At 44.3% G+C, this 25,000-nt stretch overlaps 1 protein-coding gene and 1 long non-coding RNA gene across 2 annotated transcripts in view; one reads left to right on the forward strand and one right to left on the reverse strand.

The window, feature by feature from the left end:
• LOC123504262 (flocculation protein FLO11-like) overlaps positions 1 to 24,857 on the reverse strand; it is a 26,038-nt gene extending 1,181 nt beyond the window's left edge. The window contains exons 1-3 of the mRNA XM_045254657.1: positions 24,796 to 24,857; positions 1,459 to 1,595; positions 1 to 1,188 (exon numbers count right to left, since the gene is read on the reverse strand). The exon at positions 1 to 1,188 is cut by the window's left edge and continues 1,181 nt beyond it. Coding sequence (XP_045110592.1) covers positions 1 to 1,188; positions 1,459 to 1,595; positions 24,796 to 24,819 — 1,349 coding nt within the window. The 5' untranslated portion in view covers positions 24,820 to 24,857. The remainder of the gene's footprint in view (positions 1,189 to 1,458; positions 1,596 to 24,795) is intronic.
• LOC123504263 overlaps positions 1 to 25,000 on the forward strand; it is a 39,388-nt gene that overhangs the window by 4,267 nt on the left and 10,121 nt on the right. The window contains exon 2 of the long non-coding RNA XR_006674779.1: positions 10,371 to 10,444. This is a non-coding gene — a long non-coding RNA (uncharacterized LOC123504263). The remainder of the gene's footprint in view (positions 1 to 10,370; positions 10,445 to 25,000) is intronic.

The raw sequence follows: 25,000 nt of genomic DNA on the forward strand, positions 1-25,000 counted from the left end.
CGCCAAAAATTATCTAAATTTGGTTCACCAACTACCCGCACTGGCCGTGGCACTGGTCTGCTGGCACTTGCAGTCTTCTTTGGAATGGGCACCAAATTTAGCAAGTGAATGCCCAACGGCTTGAGTTCTTCAGTGGTGTGCGTGAGGGGACGTGAGGTGGAAGGTCTGCCTGAAGAGTGAAGCCCCATCACAACAGAGTCTGTCCGTCCCATCACATTGACGGGCTTCGGCACCAGCTGCTGACTGCCAACCCGGGGCTTTGGGATGGTGGGTGCTCGTAGGCGATTGATTAACACAAAGTCTGACGTGGAGTGTTGCTCAGGATCAGGAGTGATGCTTTCCAAACCATTCTGAGGCTCTTGGTGCAGGCGAGGTTTTTGCATGTTGTCATCAGGCGCCCCTAGTGCCGTGCTGAGCTTATTGAACACCGATGCTACGAAATTGTTACCTGATGGTGTGACGGTACTTTGTTTGGGTGAATGAAAGCTGGCATCTGGTAACTGATCTGGGGCTTTTTCATCAGCAGAACCTGATTCAGAAGGTGCTAGGCTTTTAGGTGAGCCATGTTGCTTATCGTCTATCAAAGGTTGAGGGATTGGAAGCTCCTCAATAGGTTCAGTTGTGGTACACGGTGTTGAACTCGTGACTGGAATCTGTGAAGCTGCTTCTGGAATGCTTGTAGCAGTGTTGGCAGGAGTAGCAGCAGTAGTGGTGGTGGTGGTGGTGGAGGTGGTGGTGGTGGTGGTGGTGGAGGGGGTAGTGGTGGTAGTGATAATGGTGTCCCCACTTCCCTCTCCAGCACTGGCTATTGTTTCTGGCTGTTCGGTAACATCTTTTAGTAGTGTGGTGTCAAGGTCTAGGATGTCAGTCGTGGTGCTTGTCACCGGCGGTAAAGTTGATACTTCAGCTTTTGTAGCTGAGTCCGTCTTCATTTCCTTGTCCTGACCGCCTCCCTTGGATAACTCCGGAGTAAGATTTCTTTCTGCCCTGGGTTTGTCCACTGGCTGGGGAACATCAGAAGTCTTCGTTGTCTTCTCTTGTAAGGAAGCAAGTGGAATGGCCACCACAACAGGAACGCCAACATTCATGGGCTTCGCGGCTTTAGGTACCAAGTCCCCGAAGGCCCTGAAGCCCCTGGTGTCTGCCACGTACCAGATGTGGTGCTGCTGTCCATGATGGTCCACCCAGCTGTGGAAAACTATTGTGACTTTCCAAAATTTCATAAGTATACGTCAAGAAGAAGAGAGAGAGAGAGAGAGAGAGAGAGAGAGAGAGAGAGTTACAATATTATGTTTATATGCAAGTACTATGTAACAGCATTCTTCAAAACGGTAACAGTGTATACTATTTTTTTTTTTTTTTCAAAAGCAAATAATTCCGTGATTTTGTGAGCCAAGTGTTGCATGTGCATGTGCAACCTGATCATTATGTAGAGACTGTGGAGACTGGACACTTTACCTCCACCCTCCTGTGACATTGTTGCCAGGAACACCCGCCTCATTCCTGGAGTGTCCTGCCTCAGTGTACTGCAGTATCTGGGCCGCCACGGTCCTGCCATGCCCAACCGCAGCCGCTGTAAGGACCACACCCACAATCTGTAGAGAGTATTCACTTGTTAATGTGGGATGAGACCTTTATTAGTGGTCTACTCCATCAGTACTTTTTGCAGTGGTGCCGAAATTCCAAATTCCATTGTTAAAATGGGAAATTTTCCCTAACATTATTACAGTGTTGGTGACTCCCTTGCTTCTAAATCTTAAAAAGAATGTTCCTAACAAAAAAAGATAGCCAAGGACGTTTTATGACCCCTTCTTCACTCTGCGTAGTGGTTCACATCAGACCACATCTTAGCAACACTTGAGCGGTGGGAAAGCGGGCTGGTCAGCCTTCCTAGTTCGTGGTGGTGCATGTCACAAAAAAGGAGCCCCACCCAACCTTTGCCTCGTCCACTTTTTAGTCCTTGAGTGATGCCTCTCCCTGGCAAGGAGCGGCAGTTGTGGGCGGCGGCAAGACCAGCAAGTTTAAGTACTCCTGAGCACGAGGACTGCCACACTACTTTGGAACGGTTGGGAGTTGCCTTTGTTGTCTGACCGGCGGGCGTCCACACCCTGCGCAATTATGTGGCATGAGCGCGCGAGATGTTCCTTCTCCTACAGACTTGCCTTCAGTGAGGGTCATTCGTTCACTCAGCGGCCTTCAGCCTCTTGCTTCTTCCATGAGAATGCAAACTCCTGGGCATAGGAGTCCATGGATAATTTAGGAAATACTATGAAAATGCCGTTTTACTTGAAAATTGAAGATGAGAATCTTTCTTTGATGTCCACACTCTCTCGTGATCTCTTTCTAACCGCTTACTCGTCCGTTGAATGTTGGGAACCGTTTCTAGAAATGTTAAATATTTGTACGCTATTTCTGTGGCCACAATCAAATAACATGGTAGTCAAGCGTCCACTTTAACTCCTTCAGTATTAGGACACATTTTTACCTTGAGATTTGTGTACGATTAGTCCATTTTATTGACACTCGGAAGGGTTTAAGGAGATTAATGGGCAGTCTTCACTATTTTGATCCCCCAACGTAAGTTTCTGAAGCTGTATAAAATCACCATATAGTAAGCAGAATGAATATGTAAAACGCATCATGGTACTGAAGTAGTTAAGATGGTGAAACGTACCACGAACTTTACAGAAATAATGTTCAACTCGTCATCCACACACCCACAGTCCCGCCATTCCCCCACACCAACACCTCCGCCCTGGGCAAGGCCACCCACATCTCGGTACATATCCAGCTGTGGCAAGCGTCCCTATTGAGTCTATGGGGCTTATCCACAGAGATAGAAAAAGACAAATGCAGTTTCAATTACCATACCGACTAGGAGATATAACTCATTTAACGCCCGATCAAGGATAACAAAATCGCTAAAGTAAATGTTGACTTTCCCCTTTCACTGTTGTTTCTTGGTAAATACAATGGAGGAAGAATTAGTATAATTTTGTATTTCTTACGCTCTTTTCTTCTTCCTGTTCCTGAAACTTAATCCTTAATCTCAGAGAAAAGACACACACAGAGAGAGCGAGAGCGAGATCGAGGAAGATGTCGAAATCACTCACTCTTTTGTGCATGAATAATCAAGATTAAATTTCAGGATAGGTATTTTTATCAACGGTCCTGAATGTGCATTGAGTCAAATAACATAGCCTGACATTTCTATTGTTTCACCACAGTCTTCATGAAATATTGCGAAATCTTGCATTGCTTTCTGTTGTTGTGCTTATGACATACAGCAGAAGTCATCGTATTAACCCCTTCAGTAGCATGACACATTTTCATATTCATTTTGCTTACTATTTGGTGATTTTATACAACTTCAAAAACTCGTGTGGGGGATTAGAATAGTAAAGACTCTGGTCATTAATTTTGTATCCTCCATAGACCCTTCTTAATGTCAGTAAAATCGCCAAATCACACCCAAAACTCAAGATAGAAATGCATCCCAGTACTGAAGGAATTAACTGTTTATTGACTGCAAGAGTTCGCTCCTAATTTTGTCTGTTTATCACCATTTGAAGCGCCAGTACAGGTTAATTGTGTGTGTTATTGACTCGACAATCTTCACTATAGTTGAATCTGTGTGGCAGTGGCGCACCTAAGGGCGGGTGGGCGGAGGGAGCGGTACACCCCAAGCGGGACTTTTATGGTCGACACTTTTGGTCCTCACAGTTGTCAGTTTTTGTTATCAGGCCTGTATGTGCTATTGGTAATTAGCATATTTCATACACAGATCTAGTAGTAGTAATAGTAGTAGTAGTAGTAGCAGCAGCAGCAGCAGCAGCAGTAGTAGTAGTAGTAGTAGTAGTAGTAGTAGTAGTAGTAGTAGTAATAAGAGTAGTTGGAGTGGTTTTCATACTACTGCATAGGTAGGTAGCACGACTTGTCCTTTACTTATATTCGTAGTAATAGTAATGATATAAGTAGGTATAGATAAAATAATGTGAATCTCGCTGGTTCTTAACTGTTGGCAACACGCGCAGTAACTACAGATGATACTTTGATCGGGAATATTTTAACCAGGCTATGACTTGATACTATACGCTTGTTTCTTCCTAAGGGGGTTAATATATGCCTTTTGATAGTGTATTATTTCTGGGAAAGGCGGCAAAAATGCTAGCTAGCTACGGCACTACTGTCCTTCCTGCCTTTTACCTCGTACTATGTTGTCAGTGTCGCTCACCTGTGGCAGACTGGCCTGGAAAAGACTCTTAATTTGATTCTTATTCTTAGATGTTCTCAGTAAAGTTGCAATCTAGCATGTGTAACTCTATTACTTAGTTTTTTGATACATTGAATATCAAGATTTGCGTATTATATGTTGAAAAGAAGCACAGAGGGAGAGGTCAAGATATTTCAAGAGATAAAAAAAGTGAAAAGCAACCGTAAAATCAGTGTAACAGAGTAAATTAATTTGACACAATCTATTTAGAAGTAAGTAGCTGAGTAATTAGTCAAGTATATAACAAGTATTTGTAATCCTGAGGTTCGTTTCCAATCATACTTTTTCTCCCGTGCGAGACAAATTTAGGAGCAGCAGTCACACCGTAACCCGCTATTAATTTCAGAGTGTAATGAGTGTGATGACAGATTATGGCTGGCGATACATCAAGGGAAGGGAGGGAAGGAGGGAGAAGGAGGAGGGGTGAGAGGAATCAAATGTCATGGACGAGCCTCGCTCCCCCGAGGCTTCCCTGGTCCCCTCCATGGCCATAAATGGCGCGTGGTGAACTGTTAATAAGTCACACGTGAGAGTGGCGGCCCAGCATGTCTTTGTCATGTCCTGCCGTAGTGATCTCTGGTGGTCACGGCAACAATCTCGTGATAGGTTTCCTCCTTTGTTTAGTGGATCCTTCTCTGATAAATAAATGAATACATACTCTCCATTTGCTTACCCTTTAAAGAATTAGGGCAGACCATTTTTTGTCCTTGTAGCAATCCCCCTTAACCCCCAACCAACAAACACTCAGGGGAACATGACTGCTGACCTTCCCCTCCCTGCGGGCTGCAAGGTCACTGGTCCTAGGCTCACTCCCCTTCCATGCTCTCTGCTAGGCTAGGTAAGCAAGGCTCGCACCGCTCGCTCCAACTCAATAACATGAATTGTCTCAGGCCGGAGATTCGAGTCCGGCACTTCTTGGTTGGGTGAGGGGGTGGAGAACTGACTACTACACACGCGCGCGCTTGAACATAGTGGTCCGCCAGATTGCTATCATCGGCCTCTTAACATAGTGACCTCAGTCATGCTGGAAAGGACCAAATGCTTTCAGTCAGTACTTTCATGTTTCCCTTGAGAAAGGCCCATACTTGCCGACCTACATGTGTAACCTTCAAATCCACATTTACCGAACAGTTATAATGTGAGTAAATAAACTATTTCTGATACAAATGTCTGTCTCGGGTCTTGTGTACTTATGCTTGTGAAATAGTCCCACATTTTTCACAACTGTGTTCTTTTGTTGCGGGATTATTTTAATTGTTCTTCAAAAAAAATCAACACCAAAACCTTCATTCCTTTGCTCATAGTAATAAATACTTTTGGAAGGTCGTAACTTGCCTTTGTTCTCAAGCGTCACTGACGTGAGCACGTCCGTGAGGCGACTCGTGACCCAGCCCACCGAAGCCGTCGGGATTAACTGTACTGCCAAGGGTTAAGGAAAGCCAGGCTCCTATGATCCCTACCTGAAGTACGCCGCAGTGTGTCCGTCACGTGACTGTCATGATACAAGTGCTTCATGTTGAAACTCAGAAGTTTAACGAATTTTATGGTAGGCTGATGAGACTCAATTGTTTCCGCACTTTATTCAAAATATCGTAGAATTAACCATCCTAGGCTTATTCAGACATCCTGCACTCGCTGGTGTTCTCGCTCACTGCTGCTACACGCTGGCCGGTGTGGGAAGCAACAAAAAAAAAAGCTTGGAAACTCCCTAGTTTTAGGAACTGTGGTCAATATACCACTTGAAATTAAGTTCGTTATATTTCAGACAAAGGCTGGAAATGTAAAGATTGTCTTGCAAGCGCCCCACCTCCTGTGAAATAACTTTTGTTAATAGCCATGGCTCGCTGCTGCTCACGGCCTGCGAGGCGGCTGCGAAGGACGTCAAGTGACTCCGGCAGCGAGGGTGTGGCTCCGCCCTCCGCGAGGTTTTCACCAACTCGGAACTTGTTAATATTCCCACGTATGATTTTTTGTCTTTTCTTCACTGAAAATTCACCCAAAAAATATGACAAGAAAATTTTTTTTTTTTTTTTTTCAAAGGCAAAAGAAGCTTTACGCAAAACAGCAGGAAGGCTTATGGAGGTTTGATAATTCCAGACTTGTGTATGGTTCTGGTGTTGGTGTTGCTCAATGTGTGGTGTATGTAGACACTGCACTGTACTAATGTACCGTCCGTCAAGATAAATTACTCCTATTTTGCTTTGGAAATACATAAAATTAAGTTCGGGCAACCACCATCGTATTTGATTAAAGGTAGTTTGCCTCTCTCTCTCTCTCTCTATACCATGTGTGTTTGATTAAAGGTAGTTTCTCTCTCTCTCTCTCTCTCTCTCTCTCTCTCTCTCTCTCTCTCTCTCTCTCTCTCTCTCTCTCTCTCTCTCTCTGCCCACAGTGCAAAATTAATGCGTATAAGAACTTGATCCTGCACACATAAGTCCACCATCATAGGAGAGTCAGTCTTGCCTACCATCCTCTCCTCATCCTCTCTCGTCTGTCCCGTCCTGCAACACTTTAACCAGGAAAATGTCAAGCGTGCACATAACGAGACACTGTGTTCGGTATTCAGAAACGCTCTGCTCTCTCACCACGACTATTTCCCAAGGTTACAGTGATGACTAACCAGGTATTGAAGAGTGTTTCTCCTGTTAATAATGTAGAAATTTTGTTTATCTGTCACTAGAACCGTAAAAACATCTTAAAAATTTGTATGAATTAAGATCAAGCTTTTTGAAATAGTGGAGGTGAGGCTTAGAAGTGTGTGAGAATACTAGCCTGTGTTCCACCCACACCGCTCCACACCACGCCTCCTCCCACTATCCTCACCACGCCCTTCCCACACCACGCCCCCAAAACATGAGCAACACCGCCCAGCCTCCAGCCTCAGCCAGCCGCAGCAAAACAAACTCACAAAAAGGTAACGGCTCCCAAAAGAAGTTCTTGACCCTGAGTTGCGCCTCGAACGATATTTAAAGAAGTGACAGGAAATGAAATATTCTGAGACGTAGAGGCCACTATCTGTGTGTGTGTGTGTGTGTGTGTGTGTGTGTGTGTGTGTGTGTGTGTGTGTGTGTGTGTGTGTGTGTGTGTGTGTGTGTGTGTGTGTGTGTGTCCTTCTTTCGTGCTCAGAGGTCGCGGTGATGGAGCGGGAAAGCGAAAGTGATTGCGAGGAAGGGAGGGGCTGGATGAGAGAGAGAGAGAGAGAGAGAGAGAGAGAGAGAGAGAGAGAGAGAGAGAGGTGGTGGGGTAGTCACACGTATACTGAAAATTTATTAGGAAGTGCTTGTGGATATGAAGAAAGATTTACGATGGAGAGAGAGAGAGAGAGAGAGAGAGAGAGAGAGAGAGAGAGAGAGAGTTTTTCCTCTTTTTTCTCCCAATCAACTCTCCACCAAGCACCGTGTTTGGGACAGTAAAAGAAGGACCTGCATTCATATCAGGCCCTCCGTGTCAGGTGTCGGGGTCAGGTCAGGGTGGGGTCACGCGTTGTAGGTTACGTCAGTCACGCGCGACGAATTCCTCTTGATATCTGACGTAATGTGGCAATAAATTGAATAAGGTTCTTCCGTGATGCTGGTGCTGGCTGGTTGAACGCATCGCCATGAGGGAGAGAGGGAGAGAGAGAGAGGGAAGGAAGGAAGGTGTGAGCTTATTGGGTGACCTCCAGCCAAACACGGGAAAACCTTTGCCCTCACGCTTTCAAGACCTTCGCTATTTGAAAACTTGTAACGACTGCGTCTAGAGCTTCATTAGTAACATCAGATACCACACCAGGCGCTCAACACACATTCATACACACATATACAGATAGATTTAGATAGATAGATATTTATTGACCAAAACCAAAAATTACAGTTACAGGAAGAATTGGAAGGTATGGTCCATCAAAATGTTTTCTATGAGAACTTGTACATGGCTTAAAACAGAATAAAACCTGAAACACATAAAACGTCCATTTATACAAACACGCACAGTAAGGGTTCATGTTTACGAGAGGGAGGAAAAGAAGTGTGGCCGTGGAGATAAAGGACGTATTTCCAAGTGATATTTGCGGAAGACAAATCACAAAAGTTACAAGCAGTAAAATAAATCGTGCAATAGTTTTAAATTGAATGTCCGACAGGAGGCCGCGCAGTGAGGGATGTTTTTTTTTTTACAGTAATGATGCAGGACTGAATTTTTTTCTTATTGTTTCTGCTCATGATAAAAAACAAAATAATAAAATAGGTGATTCAAGCGTGCCTGAAGACAGAGGGATGTTTTTTTACAGTAATGATGCAGGACTGAATTTTTTTCTTACTGTTTTTGCTCATGATAAACAAAATAGGTGATTTAAGCGTGCCTGAAGATAATGTTAAGAGACGCACGGATGAGAATAAAGCAGTGGACAATGACGGAGTAATTTAACTTAATTCAGACGAGTCATGGACGGGGCGGAGTTACTGAGACACCGAGACACCGAGAGACACACCAGCACCAGCATGTTTTTTTCAGTGGAATAAAAGAAGAAGAAGAAAAAAAAAGAAGAAGAAAAAAGAAGAAGGAAAGGAAGAAGAAGAAGAAGAAGAAGAAGAAGGAAAGGAAGATGAAGAAGAAGACGAAGACGAAGACGAAGACGAAAAAGACGAAAAAGAAAACGAAGACGAAAACGAAAACGAAGAGGAAGAAAACGAAGACGAAGACGTAGAAGAAAAAGACGAAAAACGAAGAACGACGACGAAGAAGAAGAAGAAGAGGAAAAAACAGTCAAATACACGGTCCTGCTTATAAAAACATGATGTATTCGGTAATTGGGTACATTAAGGTATACCAGTTATAGAGGCAAGAGTTGTTTCAAGGGAAGCGAGTCGGGTTTGTGTCAGACCAAGCACCGCCAAACACGCTGAGCAAGACGTTCCCACACTTGAAGGTTCCTCTGACGCACGAGAGAGAGAGAGAGAGAGAGAGAGAGAGAGAGAGAGAGAGAGAGAGAGAGAGAGAAAAGAATACAATGAAAGAAGGTTACAATCGGCTCCCACTTTTGTGTACATTTGTTCTTTTTGTTTGTGTTCTTGTATTCTTGATGTATGTTTTGTATTTTTTTTTTTTTTTGGTCGTATATTCTTTTCTCTTTTCAGTTTCTTTCACTGGTAATGTTATGTACACTAATATGTTAACAATTATATGTATTCTCTCTGGTTTGGTTTTCTATATATTGTAAAAAAAAGGCTTTTAATCCCACAAGAAGGTCACAAACGAAGGCGACTCTTTCTAATACAATACTAAATAGATAGATGCATGAACGAATTTGATAACACATGCCACAGAAGAACTAGTGTATTTAAGAATATGGTTTCTATGACGCAAAAGAAACAAAAATACAACAAAAAGATTTTAGTATCTCCTTACGATGGACAAAAATCATTCAACTAACACAATAAATGAACGAATAAACTAATTTGATAATGAATACCACAGAAGAACAAGTTAGAATAGGGTTACCGTGACGGAAGAAAAACAAAAATACAAGAAAAGGAGGTTATTATTCCCCTACAACAGACAAAAAGCACTCAACTAACATAGTAAATGAATACATGAATAATATATGCCATAGATAAAGGAAAGAAAAGACGTATTAAGCTAAGACATACAGTAATACTAGAAAAGAATATGAACCCTTAGATAGATATAAATGTATCGTATGTTTCCTTCCTGACTTGTTCCAATATAGCACAGTTCATTTTAATAGAGTACATAACGTAAGAAGAGGGAAGCTTCAAGAGGCTGTCAGGCCTACACGTGGCAGTCCCTGTATGAGCAAAGCTTCTTAACCTCTTCAGTACCATGACGTGTTCTCATATTTATTCTACCTACTATTTGGTGATTTTATACAGCGTCAGAAACTTATGTTAGGATTGAAATAGCTTAGATTCTGGCCATTAACCTTCTAACCTCCATAGTCCCTTTCTAATGTAAATAAAATCGTCTAATCACACTCAAAAGTCATGGTTAAGTGTCTCCCAGTACTGAATTAAAGGGTTAATCTCATCTAATCGATAGTGGAATTCGTCTTAATATCAATTTGCTAATACTGATTCTTCCGTTATCTTCTTTCTTTCAGTCTCCTTCCTGACGTGAAATTCCCATCTTAAGATAATGAGTTTGGGGATTCACGTCATCGTTGAAACCGTCAAAGTGAGTACGGCTAAGTAGACTCTCTCTCTCTCTCTCTCTCTCTCTCTCTCTCTCTCTCTCTCTCTCTCTCTCTCTCTCTCTCTCTCACCTCCATGAATTTCAATGAATGTACATTTTTTTACGTTTTGTTTGGTTTTATCGTAATAACAGTGCCTGCCTGCTGCACACACACACACACACACACACACACACACACACACACACACACACACACACACACACACACACACACACACACACACAAGGAAGTGTTCGCTTTTGGGTGTGGTGAGTCTTGTCAGGAGATGAAGCTGAAGTACGTACATATATACACATTATTTACGTTCTCTCTCTCTCTCTCTCTCTCTCTCTCTCTCTCTCTCTCTCTCTCTCTCTCTCTCTCTCTCTCTCTCTCTCTCTCTCTCTCTCTCTCTCTCTCTCTCTCTCTCTCTCTCTCTCTCTCTCTCTCTCTCTCTCTCTCTCTCTCTCTCTCTCTCTCTCTCTCTCTCTCTCTCTCTCTCTCTCTCTCTCTCTCTCTCTCTCTCTCTCTCTCTCTCTCTCTCTCTCTGTGTGTGTGTGTGTGTGTGTGTGTGTGTGTGTGTGTGTGTGTGTGTGTGTGTGTGTGTGTGTGTGTGTGTGTGTGTGTGTGTGTGTGTGTGTGTGTGTGTGTGTGTGTGTGTGTGTGTGTGTGTGTGTGTGTGTGTGTGTGTGTGTGTGTGTGTGTGTGTGTGTGTGTGTGTGTGTGTGTGTGTGTGTGTGTGTGTGTGTGTGTGTGTGTGTGTGTGTGTGTGTGTGTGTGTGTGTGTGTGTGTGTGTGTGTGTGTGTGTGTGTGTGCGCATGTGTGTTTGTGTGTGTGTGTGTGTGTGACGTCACCAACTACCTTAGAAAACAAAAACAAACAAGGAACACACACTCAGTAAATTGTCAAGGAGAAATCCATAGTAAGAAAAAAATGGCTGTGTAAAAAAATAAATACCTCAATGTCACACAGGAGGAGGAGGAGGAGGAGGAGGGAGGGAAGGGGACACGTAGAGAGGGTAATTCAACCACGAGGTATGGCACCGCCCAGACCCACCGCATGCTTTTCCTTGTAGCTTAGGCCTGTAATGAGAAACGCTTGGCTCTCTCACTGCGACTCTTTTCCAAGGCCACAAAGATGATTAGCGGAGTTTTCAAGTGTTTTTCCAGTCAATAATGAAGGAATCTTATCATTCTGCCTCTATAACCGTAAAAGCTCCTTAAAAAACTCGTGTAAATTTGAATAAAGGTCTTTGAAATAGTGGAGGTGAAGCTCAGAAATGTTTCAAAATACGAGTCTTAAGTCTGTAATGAAAAACACTTCGCTCTTTCACCAAGTCTATTATTAAACGTAACAAATATTATTACCCGAATTCTCAAGAGTGCTTCTCATGTTGATAATGTAAAAATCGCGTTAATTTGTCACTTGAATCGGTAAAACACCTTTAAAAATCCGTGCATTGCAGTGGAGGTGCGGACTTAAGCGTTTTAGTATATTTTCATTACACGCATGTGCTTGCTAGACACCACACCAACCCATAACACGCCACTCTGGAACTCTGTATATTCTACCTGTTTCTGTATTTTCAACTTCTTATGACTTGAGTTCATTTAAGAGGGAGGTTTCAAGACATTTATCCCTTTTTTCGGCTAACTCTCTCGACCTGCAAGGGAACTGACAACTAAGTAGGCGTTTTTTTTTAGTTTTATGTTTGCTCTTTACCAGCTTTCCCCTCTTATATGAACAAAAATCATCGTGTGTGTACCTTGTGACGTAAAAGACGAGCAATTTATATCTAGAAGTGTCTGATGAATGAACAGCGACGAGTGTGTGACTGAACTATTATCTACACAAGTCACTTATTGGTACTGCGAGTGTTTGAACGATTAACTCGGTCAGTACTGGGACGCCTTTTTACCTTGAGATTTGTATGCGATTAGATGATTTTACAGACATTAGGAAGGGTCTATGGATGTCAGAACATTAAAATAGTGAAGACTGTGGCCATTAATCCCCACATAAGTTTCTGAAGCTGTATAAAACCACGAAACAGTAAGCAGAATGAATATGAAAACGTGTCAAAGTACTGAAAAAGAATCTGTAGGAATATTACTTAAATAGTAAGGTGGGAAAATACTTAATACTACACCTATACACATTCTACACTTTCATACATCTGATAGCCACACCTACCCAAAATCCTCAGAAGGGTCGCAACCAGACAGAGGAGAGATACACACACTTACTTGAAGCCCCGTGATACAGACAGCTTCACCAGCACACGCAGATACTTCTATAGGACTATGTGAAGACCCACCTACAATATCTACGACTATAATGCTGGTATGGGTCATATTATCAAAACACTGATTCCCTTTAAAGTATCGTCGTGTAGAGGATTACATCACGTATTAAGAAGGTCGTCAAGGTAATAATTATTTGTTTTAATTAGTAAGAAGTGATTTATCGATGATTTGTCCCTGATTAATGAGGTTTTTTGTATTAATTAACATTTAAAGAGTACCTGAATTGATAGGGGGGTCATATGGCGATGGTGAACGTGCGAGTTTTCGACACACACACACACACACACACACACACACACACACACACACACACACACACACACACACACACCTATCCATTCTCTCCGTCCTCCACATTTTACCAACAAAAACCTAAATATCGCGAGAGGACTACGATGCTGTGTTTTGTGCGCCACTATTTGCCGCCTTCTCCACCACGAGGTCAGACTGATGCGCACCACCACCATCACCACCACCACCACTATCACGTGAACCATCACCTGCCAACCACTCCAGAGCCTCCTCAATACACCACATTCATCGCCATGCTTGTCGCCTCGCACATTTGATTCGCTAGACCCGTGGCAAGAACCATGGAGCTAGTGTCTCTCGTGTATTGAACAGCGCAATGCTAGATAGAATTAAGGGAGGAAAAAAAATGTTGCTCTTTATATATATATATATTTTTTTTTTTTTTTCTTCGTTCCGTGTGACTCCTTGAATCTGAGTTTTTCCTAAATTTTTTTCCTCGTTATAATTTGAAAGACAAGTAGATGATAATGTGTTGATCTTGTATCCAACCTTTTTTTCCTTAGATAAGATCGGTCCCATGCTGATTTGGTATTCATCTAAACGTACAAAGAAAAAATATACTTACTAAATGCCAATCCAGAAAGGTAAAGCGTTGATTGGTCTGTCTTTGAAGGCCTTGATCGTCATTTCCTGATTTAGACAAAGGAGGCTTCTTACTCACTGGCTGGAACACTATTGGGCGGGCGTGGCACCATTAAAACAAAAGGCCAGTCGGTTCACACAAGGAAGCTTTTATCCACCCCAGGCACCCAGACACCCAGACACCAATCCATCAACCTCTGCTTAACCCCTTCAGTACCGGGACGCATTTTTACCATGAGTTTTGGGTATAATTAGACGATTTTATTTACATTAGGAAGGGTCTATGGAAATCAGAGGGTTAATGGCCACAGTCTTCACTATTTTAATCACCCCCACATAAGTTTCTGAAGCTTCATAAAATCACCAAATAGTATGTAGAATAAATATGTAAGCGTGTTATGGTGCTGAAGACCTTAAAACTTCCTCAATATTTTTGTAAAATTTTGTTACATATGCTAGGTTGCGATTCAAACATTTCTCCGTCAGCCTCTGCCTATCTCACAACTTAATCTAAATTCCTTTAACCCGAACTGCTTGGACTGGTTTATACATTCTTTACAATTAGCGCCGTTTGTCTCTCTAAGCCTTAAATCTGTCCAGCATTCTTGTAAACCCATTTTTTGCATTAACTGTTACTACATTTACACAGCTGTGGGACCGTTACATTGTCTCGCCAATAGATGCTATCTTTCTGAATCTGAATTTGTCCATGGTTATATTGCTACTAATGCTATTTTGATACTTACTTCAGCAATACCATAATGTAGACACTCCCTGACTATTGTTGTTATATGGTTGTCTCAATAATTAAAAGCCATTATTTATTAGCCCGTTCTTTGGAGTTAATACGCTACGTTGAATTTCTAAACTCGAGCACTCTTTCTCTTCTCTCTCCACTACATTGAAATTCTAAACTCGAGCACTCTTTCTCCTCTTTCTGCCTCTCAAACATCCTCAAATTAGTGTTTTTAGTAATAGGCGAGGGATATTGTTTTTCAAGAAGTGCTGCTATGCTTTCCCGGCAAACACAACACCCATTTTCCTCACTGATGTAACCTGAGTCATTCATTCACACTTGTGCCGCATAACCGGTATTCAAAGACACGCGTAACTCTTCATAAGATTCTGTATGCATGTGTGGTTGATTGTCTTATTCTTGCACAAAAATCAGACTGGGTAGTGTTTGTAGAGTATCCTTAGTAGTGGAGTTCTATTTGAACTTATTGTCGTGTTCATCAGGTACGTAATATCGTGACAGGACGGTTAATCTCTTCAATACCGTAACACATTTTTTCCTTGAGATCTGTGTATGATTAGACCATTTTGTTGACATTAGGAATGGTCTATGGAGGTCAAAAGATTAATGGCCATCGACTTCACTAGTTTAATCAAGCCCAACATAAATTTCTGAAGCTGTATAAAATCATCAAATAGTAAGCAGAATAAATATGGAAATGCGTCATGATACTAAAGAGCCTAAGGACGACAAAATGTATTCGGGCCTTGGTTATCACGTGTGGTCTGACAGGTAACATGACAAAGCAATATAAGTGTGTTCCTGGGAAGCTCAAAAAAGGGACCAAAAAAAAGGGACATTGTGATTATTCTAGTGGTGAAGGTTTGGGGAGGGGAGGAGGAGGTTTGAAAATCGAAATCTTTAACATAATACTCGTAAATATTTTTCTTCTTTTCTTATACAATTTCTTTGACTGGATTCCGTCCAGCGTCTACGTAGACTGACAACCAAGAGTGACCATGTACTGTAAGTGTTTGACAACTCTCTGGACGGTATTCACGTGGTTGCTAACTCCTACGTTCATTTTAGTATCTGAACTGTATTTGTGAAACCTGTGACCAACACCTCGTTCTTTCTAACACTGCAAGTTCAGGTTTGTGTTGATGAGAGGAACGGACTCAGTAATCATTTTGTTAGTGCTGAGTCAATAGGAAGCTTTAAAAGAAGATTAGATAAATTTATGAACGGAGATGATAGATGGAAGTAGCTTTGCTCATACAAGGACTGCCACGTGTAGGACTGACAGCATCTTGCAGCTTCCCTCATTCTTATGTTTTTATGTACCATTCTTTTCCTCTCATTGCTATTCCAAAGAGGACCGCCCAAACTGTGCAAATAAAAGCCTAACTGTCATTTAAAATATTACGTCTGAAAATTGCAAGGTCATGTATATTGTTACTCTCCAAGGTGTCCTGATAGTTAAAGAAGATAAGTTAAAGAGGCAATTGCTTGTACACGAAAACAACACTGGACTATATGTTCAACAGCGTCATCTGTTTACGACTACATTGTTAAAACGAAGTCCTTGAAAATCGTACTCACGAGTGTACTCATTGTAAGGTAACTTCTTTTTATAAGGGAGGTGTTTTCTGCAAAAAGTCCAAGTATTAGTGACTTGAGTAATATGAAGTAACCTCGCTCCTGGCAAGCTGCAGAACAAGTCTTCCCGGCCATAAACAAGCGCGGTCACTCTTCTCAGGGACGAGATGAATGGAATTTCTCTCACAACAGAAAGAAAACCAGAGCGTCACTATAAAAAGGCTGAGCGCAGGAGCAGCAAAGTACATCACCTTGAGCGGAAACAAACACACTGCGCCTCCAGGCTCGGCGGCAGCGTGCGTCGTCGTGACGGGACACTGGTGCTGCTGATGGGCGGGAAATAATACGGAACTTTTCATTATTAGTTATTCACATTTTTTTCATTGTTCATTGAAGAGGGATAGGAATTGTACCAGTTTTCTTCATATAATTCATTCCGCGTGCTATTACAAATTTGTAGTTTAAGCGTCATGTTTATACTATTAAGTTGACGTATGAAGCAATCACTTTGGAATACGTAATGTATGACGAAAAGAGGAAAGAAAATTTTGCAAAGTCTTCGATGTCAAGAGACGGGCGGTGAGTGAACGCTCCGCCGCAGCGTCTGCAGGAGGCCTGTCTTCCCCGCCCTTGTGTCGCGACGCGGTGGTTATTACGTAATGGATGGATACCTGCATTAATATTTAAAAGTAAAAAAAAGTTAAAAAGAAAAGGATTGATTATGTTACATAAGACAGTCGATGATGCAGACTTGTTCCCTTCACCTTTGATATCTTTATGGAAGTAATCGATACACTCCTGTGCTCGCCGCCCCTCTCCTCGCCGCACCGCTCCGTATTGTCTGCAGACGTAACAGTATCAACTTCCAGGAAGTAAGACACAGCTCTAATCTAATTGGGTTGCTGTTGTCTGTTTTGTTTTGCTCCAACACCTCCAGCACACAAATCTTTTCGTTCTATTGCAATGAACATTGGTGTCGTATAAGGCATGGCAGGTAATTAGTCATCTTTGCGTGCATTAATGTGAGGCAGTTGTAGGTCGCGCGTATCGTGGTGCAGCAGCAGCAGCAGCAGCAGCAAATTTGTTGTGACCATAATGCCTGCTGGGAAAGTGTCTCGCCACTGTTGCGTTATTCCAGATGAAGATCGATTGTTGTAACAAACGTGAAGGAAACAATACGATGCACATCACATTGGGCGCTGAGCACTTACTAGAACAGCGCTTGACACTCTTACCGGAAAGATAAAACACTTATTCGTTGTTTTGTTTTAACATTGTTTATTTTTTATGGCAGTTGATATAAAGAGACGTATATGACTTTGTTATGAAAACAAGGCAAGGTTACTTTAGCCATTGAGAGAGAGAGAGAGAGAGAGAGAGAGGGGAGTTAGATGCTACCTCCTTACCTATATACGTACTATATTCAAGGGCAGGCAGCTTTTGATGGACATAACGACAGCGTAGTAAGCGATCATGTCCCCTAATCTCTCTCTCTCTCTCTCTCTCTCTCTCTCTCTCTCTCTCTCTCTCTCTTGGCACAGTGACACGTTAAATTATTCAGTTCCCTAAAAACGAACTTCTCATAACGTAACCTAACCTAACAATACACAACCCGGCTATTACTGTATGGTCTTGTCTTCATCCTATACACACAAACCTTACATTCCCTAACATATTACCCCTTTTTTTTATCAGGGTAGACTGGCCAAGGAATGAAAAAAATAATTAATGAAAAAGAAACAGCCCGTATAATCACAGCTTCCGCTCAGCATAAACGATGAGAAAAGGCTCCAATCTAGCGTACTAATTTATCACCATGTACAAAAACTTGAATATATTACGTCACATATAAAAAAAAACTGCAGTAATAACAGCTCTCGTAATTACAACCTTCCACATACTGAAAAATGAATAGCAGTCAACATCTTTACATTTCGTTCGCATTTCAAAAGGTGACTGTGATGCGGTTGATCTGGACGAGACGGACGAGACGGGACGAGGCCGGGCGAATCGTGGTGGGGCGAGGCTGTACGACGCTTTGCGGGGCTGTGCGGGGCGTGGCGGGGCGGGGCGGGATGTCAGTGTTCAGGAAGGCAGCGATGAGGAAGAGGAGGTTCGTCTTACAGGACCAGAAGGGCAAGTCATCTCACTTTCTCTTTCCAACTAGTATTGCGTTTTTATATTCTGGTTCTCTATCTCGTGTGTGTGTGTGTGTGTGTGTGTATGTGTATGTGTGTGTGTGTTTTGTCAGAGTGAGTGTGTATGTCGCGTGTTCATGGTTTGTTTCTGAATTACTTCGCGTTCCTTACCATTGTCACGTCCTTGAGTTCTGTCTTTGTGCTTTTTAGGTGAATAACACACGCACACACACATACACACACACACACACACACACACACACACACACACACACACACACACACACACACACACACACACACACACACACACACACACACACACACACACACACTTTAGTTTCCTCCAGTACAATCGCTGCCACTACTGCATAGTTCCACCCTCGTCATCATCACTGGGCAAGCTAAGATTAATATTCCATCACTGCAGGTCTACGTGTATCTCCTCCACCATCCTCAATCAAAAACTACTTCACATAGAGTAGTGGTGACATTTAAAAAGTGTCTAGAAATTTCAGCCAACACTAGTGATTCAAGATACTGGACTGGTCTGGGCGGGGTCTGGTTGGCTGGTTAGTTCCATCACAGGCAGCCTTGAAGATTACAAGGCCACGCACCATCCTACTGGCCATTGACAGACGTCCAGGGAGGAATATTGCAGACTGGGTGCTTCAGGGAAGTCTCCGAGCACTGAAGGGAGCTGTAATGGTAATGGCATTCAAACACTTTGCATGGGCTCCTCGCTGCCAAAGACTGATACATCCCAAAAACTAAAAAGTAAACGTCAAGAACTTTTATCGAAGTATGTCTGTCGCCGCTCGCCCTGGCTGAAGGAGACTAAAAGAACCACAACCACTTCTTGTAGCTGGCCCTCCCTCTGTCCCCGCTGCCCTCCCTCCCTTTGTTCGCTGCTGTCGTGTTCTCTGCTCTCATGTATAGTGTATGCTTTGTTATATAGATTGTTCCCCATGGCTGTCTGGTGGAGATGTTATGTCTGTGTTGATTGGCGTGAATGGAGGAAAGAAGTGCAGTGAGGCGCATCATTGACGGTGGTATGAGGGGATGTTGCAGTGTTTCTTTTCACTTTCATCTACATTCCACGCACTTCCTTCCCATGTTACTGAGGCACTGACTCTGAACTTGAACATGGAAAGGCTTAGATTTATTCACACACACACACACACACACACACACACACACACACACACACACACACACACACACAGAGAGAGAGAGAGAGAGAGAGAGAGAGAGAGAGAGAGAGAGAGAGAGAGAGAGAGAGAGAGAGAGAGAGAGAGAGAGAGAGAGAGAGAGAGAGAGAGAGAGAGAGAGAGAGAGAGAGAGAGAGAGAGAGAGAGAGAGAGAGAGAGAGAGAGAGAGAGAGAGAGAATATGTGTGTGTGTGTGTGTGTGTGTGTGTGTGTGTGCGTGCAATTAATCACCAGTAGCATTGTGTACATAGTGCCTGTCCACGTGCTTGTGTTTACGCCGGACCAGCCGCTAGTCTTTGTTCACCTCGGGATTCAGTAAGAGAGGGAAGAAAAAAAGATAGACCCCAAAAAAACACCCCGGGTGACGCTTATACTCTTGCCACGATTCTTTTTTTTTCCCTGTGGTGGGTACGAAGGTGAACTACTCCAGATATTCCCGATAGTTGGCAACACTGCTGTGGGTGATCAACTAGGCATAAACTCCCAATAAAGGCTGTGAGGAGGTGACTCTACGTTGACAAGCCCTTCACAGCCTCACAGCAACACGTGACGGCCTGCACAGACAGTTATGCAAGACTTGTGTGCTGGAATGCATACAAGAATTACAAGTGCTGATGATAGGAGTTGCCGGGCCAGTGCTTTGAGAGCCACTTTTTCGTTCATAAAGCACGGCGTGATATGCATGGAAGACATAAGGAGATTACAGCGTCAAGGGAGAATGAAGCCGAGTATTGCATTAGCATGGTAGGTCCAGGACTGCCACATCGCTCTTTCGCCGCTATTCATAAAAGCCTTGTTCTCTCACCACGACAATTTTCTAAGGGCAGAGGCACGACTACTGGGGTTTTCATGACAGTTTTCCTTTCAACTGAATAGAAATCTTGGCAATCCAGCACCAGAATCATAAGAATACCCTTTAAAAACACGAGTATTCTTCAACTAAAGCCTTTAGAAAGCATTGACGGTGAGAGAGCGAAGAATTTCAGAATACGGGCCTTTGTTGCTCCGTGGCCCGACAGAACTAAGGACACTTGTTCTAACGCACATGCTTCTTGAGTCAGCAGTGCCACCAAAAACCGAGGACGAGAAACTGTAGTCCAAGAGGGGAGGTTTTGTTTGGGCCTACGTACGTTGTGCTGAGTGGCCGCTGGTTGAAATGTTAGGTAACGTCCTTATGTAACATTTCCTCCATCTGTCAGGCGCGACTAGTGGAAGGAATAGCACTGCGATTCCCATACCCACTCCCACCCTCTCCTTCACCCTCATCCTCACCCTCACCACGCCCGCGATCAGTATGCATTACATGCTACTGCTGTTCTCATCCTTCTCTCACGCAGGTGTGGAGGCAGACGTACTCCTCACCCCTTGGCGTTGGTGTATGTTTCTTCTTCTTATTATTATTATTATTCGTCTTCGTTTTATTCTTCGTCTTTTTCGTCTTCGTCTTCGTATTCTTCGTCTTCTTCGTCTTCTTCTTTGTCCATCTCGACCCCGCGACCCCGCGACCCCGCACCACCTCCCTGCATACACTCAAACTTGACCCCGGGTGATTCGTGACCCCGCGCCGTGACGCAGACTAGCAGCAGGGGTCGGACAAAATTAGTGAAGTAACTGTTCAGGGACGCTGATGGCTAATCGATTCCCTCGGGCCAGGGGTCGAGGCTTCGTGACTGTAGTTATGAAGTGAGACGATGACATGCCGTTGCCGCCCGCAGGATCCATGAGTGTGGCGGTAGCAACGGGACTACAGGCGTGGCGGGGCTGCTAGTGGTTGCCGCCGTGCTGATTAGCGGACGTGGGCGCGCCGCTAGCATAGCCGATTTTATAGCTAAAACTACCAGTCCCTCTGGTCCCCAGCCTTTCTCTCTCTCTCTCTCATCTCTCTCTCTCTCTCTCTCTCTCTCTCTCTCTCTCTCTCTCTCTCTCTCTCTCTGTGTGTGTGTGTGTGTGTGTGTGTGTGTGTGTGTGTGTGTGTGTGTGCGTGCGTGCGTGCGTGCGTGCGCGCGCGCGCTGATGTGCGTGTGCGCAAGTGGGTGCGTGCGTGCGTGCGTGCGATAGGGCGATAAAGAGGGAAATGCCGCTATCCTCAATAAAGGAAATAGTAATTACGTTCCTGTATTGTGTTAGTGTAAGCTCCCCGACACAAAGACTCATTGATGTGTGAGATGGAGAGTAAGGAAGGGAAGAGCAGAAGGCCGTGGAAGAATAAGAAGAAAAAAAAAAAAAACTCGGGCAAGACTCGGTCAAGCAAACACGGAACACTGGGGATCGGGATTAAACAGAACAGGCAAACATGTTTAGGAAGTTCTTTCAACGCGTGCACGTGTGGAGGAATCCTTGGTGGGGCGTGTATGGCCGCGCCCCAGGGCAGGCGTGTCCCATGAACACCTGTCACCGCGGAAACAAGTGTGCGCGGAACTGGATCGACAAGTTTATTTTCATTAGCAGTCGAACTTTGTGGGTTCTTGACAGCAGCTCGAACGTACAGGAGGCAAGGACGCAGAGGAACGCCACGTGATATTCACAACGTTATAAAATAGAACTATCGGAGGAAACTTGGCAAAAATACTGATTTGTGAAGAGTTTTAGCATCTTTATAATAATGCGTAGCTCTGTAATAATTTCTAGTGTTTTAAGAATGAAACTAACAAAAGTAAGAGTAACGGAGAGGCGGTGTCCATTGAGGGTGCGAGAGTGAGAGTGGTCGTGAGGGAAGGAGGCAGAGGGGCGTGGGGGAAGACCGGGTGAGGGTCGTGGCAAGCTCAGTAAGGTCACAAGCCCGTCAGGTAACCCCGGCCCAATTACGTAGGATTCTGTCCCGCCCTAACCAGTGCTCGGGCCATCCTCGCGACGCCATCTTATGCACGTGTCCGATTTCATGGCTGTGGTTGTGTGACGAAGGAACCACGCGAGTAGAGGACTAGTGGAGTGAAGGAGTAGGGCAAGGACGTGGAATGGGGCCGTAAGGAGGCTACAACCGAGGCTGGGCTGGGTAGTGAAGGGTAACTGTACATCGCCCAACACGAGTGACCTTGTCCTTTCCAATGAGGTGGGGAGGCGGGCGGGGACCAACCTGCCACGCTCGGCTGCAGGGAGAACGCTAACAGAGTCCGTGATATTTGGCTGGATGAGGTGCATGGAGGTTGTGCATGTGACTGTTGTGTGAGAGGGAAGCGTGTGGTGCGTGGTGCTATGAGGGGCGTGGCTGGGTTGTAATTGCAGCGTTTACCTCTTAAGTACTAGAACGCACTTTTTATCACGAATTTTTGGTATGATTAGACGATTTTATTGATATTAGGAAGGGTCTATGGAGGTCAGAAGATTAATGTCCAGAGCCTTCGCTATTTTAATCCCTACATTATTTTCTTAAGCTGTAAAAGGTTACCAAATAGTAAGTAGAATGAATACGGAAACACGTCCTGGTACTAAGTAGTTAATTCCATGACGAGATTGTTTAGTGGAAGACGAGGAGGTGGCACGATGCATCAGGGCACTGTAACAAAGGATAGGGAGGGAAAGAACAGCTAGGGGTAAAGAGGGACCTTGAAATGAGGAGATGGAAATGTGAAGAAGCAGAAAAATTGTATATAGGACTGACTCTCTCTCTCTCTCTCTCTCTCTCTCTCTCTCTCTCTCTCTCTCTCTCTCTCTCTCTCTCTCTCTCTCTCTCTCTCTCTCTCTCTCCCTCTCTCTCTCTCTCTCTCTCTCTCTCTCTCTCTCTCTCTCTCTCTCTCTCTCTCTCTCTCTCTCTCTCTCTCTCTCTCTCTCTCTCTCTCTCTCTCTCTCTCTCTCTCTCTCTCTCTCTCTCTCTCTCTCTCTCTCTCTCTCTCTCTCTCTCTCTCTCTCTCTCTCTCTCTCTCTCTCTCTCTCTCTCTCTCTCTCTCTCTCTCTCTCTCTCTCTCTCTCTCTCTCTCTCTCTCTCTCTCTCTCTCTCTCTCTCTCTCTCTCTCTCTCTCTCTCTCTCTCTCTCTCTCTCTCTCTCTCTCTCTCTCTCTCTCTCTCTCTCTCTTACAAACAACCATAGCACTGAAGCTGTATGTAATGATGAAACTCCCGCTCCTCCACCTTTCCTGACAGTGGACGGTAATGGTCAGAGTACTAATTACAGGCTTGTACTGAAGTATCCTGCGGCGACATGACCTAGAGTAACAGCAGCCATTTCTCCCATCATGACTTGCCCAGCCTCGAGAACTGATCGGGGCGTTGCGGGGCGGGCTGGGGCAGAGCAGGGCAGGGCAAGGTAGAGTGGGCGGGGTAGGCAGCAGTGGTGGCCGTCGCAGGTAAATAATGGCACTCTTACAGGAAAACTGCTATTTAGGTTCGTGACGCTTGGTGGCCACGGAGATAATAGGCAGGTGTTAGGCTGGAGAAAAGAACTGCGGGCGTAGAGGAGATGAGGAGTGATACTGAATAGCTGTAATTATGAGGGGTGAGTTAGAGAAGGTGGAGGAACATCGAGGTGGTGCGCGTGTGTGTTTGTGTGCATGTGTGTGTGTTTGGGGAGTTCTACACCAAACACCTATCGTAAAATGGAAATAGTGAATGCCAGACCACCTTAATGTAGCAAAATAGCAGAGGAATGAGCTAGATATACGGAAATAAGGCAGAGTTGACATATTGGCTCATTCAGGAAGCATTGTGATGTCAAGATGATGTCAAGATTATGAAGGAAGGACGGTCTGATTGCAAGAGAGAGAGAGAGAGAGAGAGAGAGAGAGAGAGTGTGTGTGTGTTCTATATACCATTCATTGTCACCATTTCTCAGACGTTAACATATTCTAAGTTAATTATTTTGATGTGGAAAGAAAGCAGAAGTCAACAGTCCCATTCGTAGTTTGCCATGGGTGTGGTGATGCTTAGTGTGTCACAAAACAGTCCGCGTCTGCCTCCATTCACCATTTACCCTTTCACTGAACGGTGCTTGTGTTACTGCGTGCGTGCGAGTGTGTGTATCCATCCTGTTACCTCTTACCTCACCGCCTCTTCCCGCTCTGCCAACGTGAGAAAAAGGCAAACAAGTAATCCAGGCACAGGAGTAAAAAAATAAGGAATTAAAAAGACTAGATCCAGGCCATGATCAAGAATATGTAGAGCCACTCAGGGGAATGACAGAGGCAAACTTGTCACTTCCAGCACTTCAGGAGGAACAGTTCTACGAAGATAAAGTACACGGCCTTCCCAGGACAGTCCTCTTGTTAGGGCGTGAGCTGCCTGTGGTGGGGACATTGGTCGACACCCCTCGAGCTTCTACTTGAGGTGAGCATCCTTCGTCAGTGAGTCCCGTGCATCGCTGCCTTACCTTACCCTCACACGTGCGGTGATTCTACGCTCATTCAAACCTCGGTGACAGTAGTCCAATCTCAGCTCTCTTCACACACTCACACACTCCACTACCACTGCAAAGGTCACGGCATAACACTGCCAGACACTAAGCACTACAGAACACGTGAACACCAAAGCGATCCTTACACACACTGTCTGCCAGCCTCTCATGTTGGCGCCCAGCCGAGCACGCGCGGACTGAGCCGCTACCCTGCTCCAGACGTGCCTCCTCCCTTACCTGCTGCTGCTGCTGCTGCTGCTGCTGCTTCCGGGGTGGAGCAGGTGTGGCATGGCCTCGGAGACGGTGCACGCATAGCGGAGATCGTGGACACGTATTGAAATGGATCAGATT

The sequence above is a fragment of the Portunus trituberculatus genome, chromosome 15 (genome assembly GCF_017591435.1).
Source record: "Portunus trituberculatus isolate SZX2019 chromosome 15, ASM1759143v1, whole genome shotgun sequence".
Classification (NCBI taxonomy): domain Eukaryota; kingdom Metazoa; phylum Arthropoda; class Malacostraca; order Decapoda; family Portunidae; genus Portunus; species Portunus trituberculatus.